Below are 481 nucleotides of genomic sequence, written 5' to 3'. Positions count from 1 at the left end.
TAATACCGCTGCGTCTTTCGCTCTGCCTCGCTGCTGGAGTTGAAGGTGGCATTCTCTGCGGGAGGCTGAGGGTCAGCCCCGGGGATGCCGGGGCTCTGCCTGCCTGTGCCCGGAGGTCCCCTCCCCCGGTGGCCGTGACCCTGCCAGTGCCCACCTAGGAGATGCTTCATGATGGCCTGGTTCTGGTCCCAGATGCTGTTGAAGGTGCTCCACTTGGAGCGCCCATTAGGCAACGGGTTCCTCTTGATCCATCCCCCACACGAGTACTGGTAGAAGTCCTGGCACGGGTCCGTCTCCGCATCCAGGGCCTCCAGGATCTTGCTGGCCACCCGGATGCAGGCTTCCGTCAGGCACGTGCTGTGAGAGGGATCTGGCAGGGAAGGCATGCCCGGGGCTCTGCATGTGTGCCAGGGGAAACTGAGGCACGGAGCAGGGCCAAGCCCTGCCTGCACCCCAGGCCAGGCAGGCAGAGCACCCGGAG

General features: G+C 65.1%; 1 protein-coding gene across 1 annotated transcript in view; it reads right to left on the bottom strand.

Annotated features, from left to right (window-relative positions):
- LOC104168487 (endothelin-converting enzyme 2-like) overlaps positions 1–481 on the bottom strand; it is a gene marked incomplete at its 3' end in the record, with an annotated part of 4,013 nt that overhangs the window by 3,272 nt on the left and 260 nt on the right. Inside the window, 2 exon segments of the mRNA XM_009709093.1 lie at positions 7–55; positions 155–370. Of these exon segments, the coding sequence (XP_009707395.1) occupies positions 7–55; positions 155–370 (265 nt within the window).

This window comes from Cariama cristata, unplaced genomic scaffold (genome assembly GCF_000690535.1).
Source record: "Cariama cristata isolate BGI_N322 unplaced genomic scaffold, ASM69053v1 scaffold25001, whole genome shotgun sequence".
NCBI classification, from domain to species: domain Eukaryota; kingdom Metazoa; phylum Chordata; class Aves; order Cariamiformes; family Cariamidae; genus Cariama; species Cariama cristata.
This window is presented reverse-complemented; position numbering and strand designations above follow the sequence as displayed.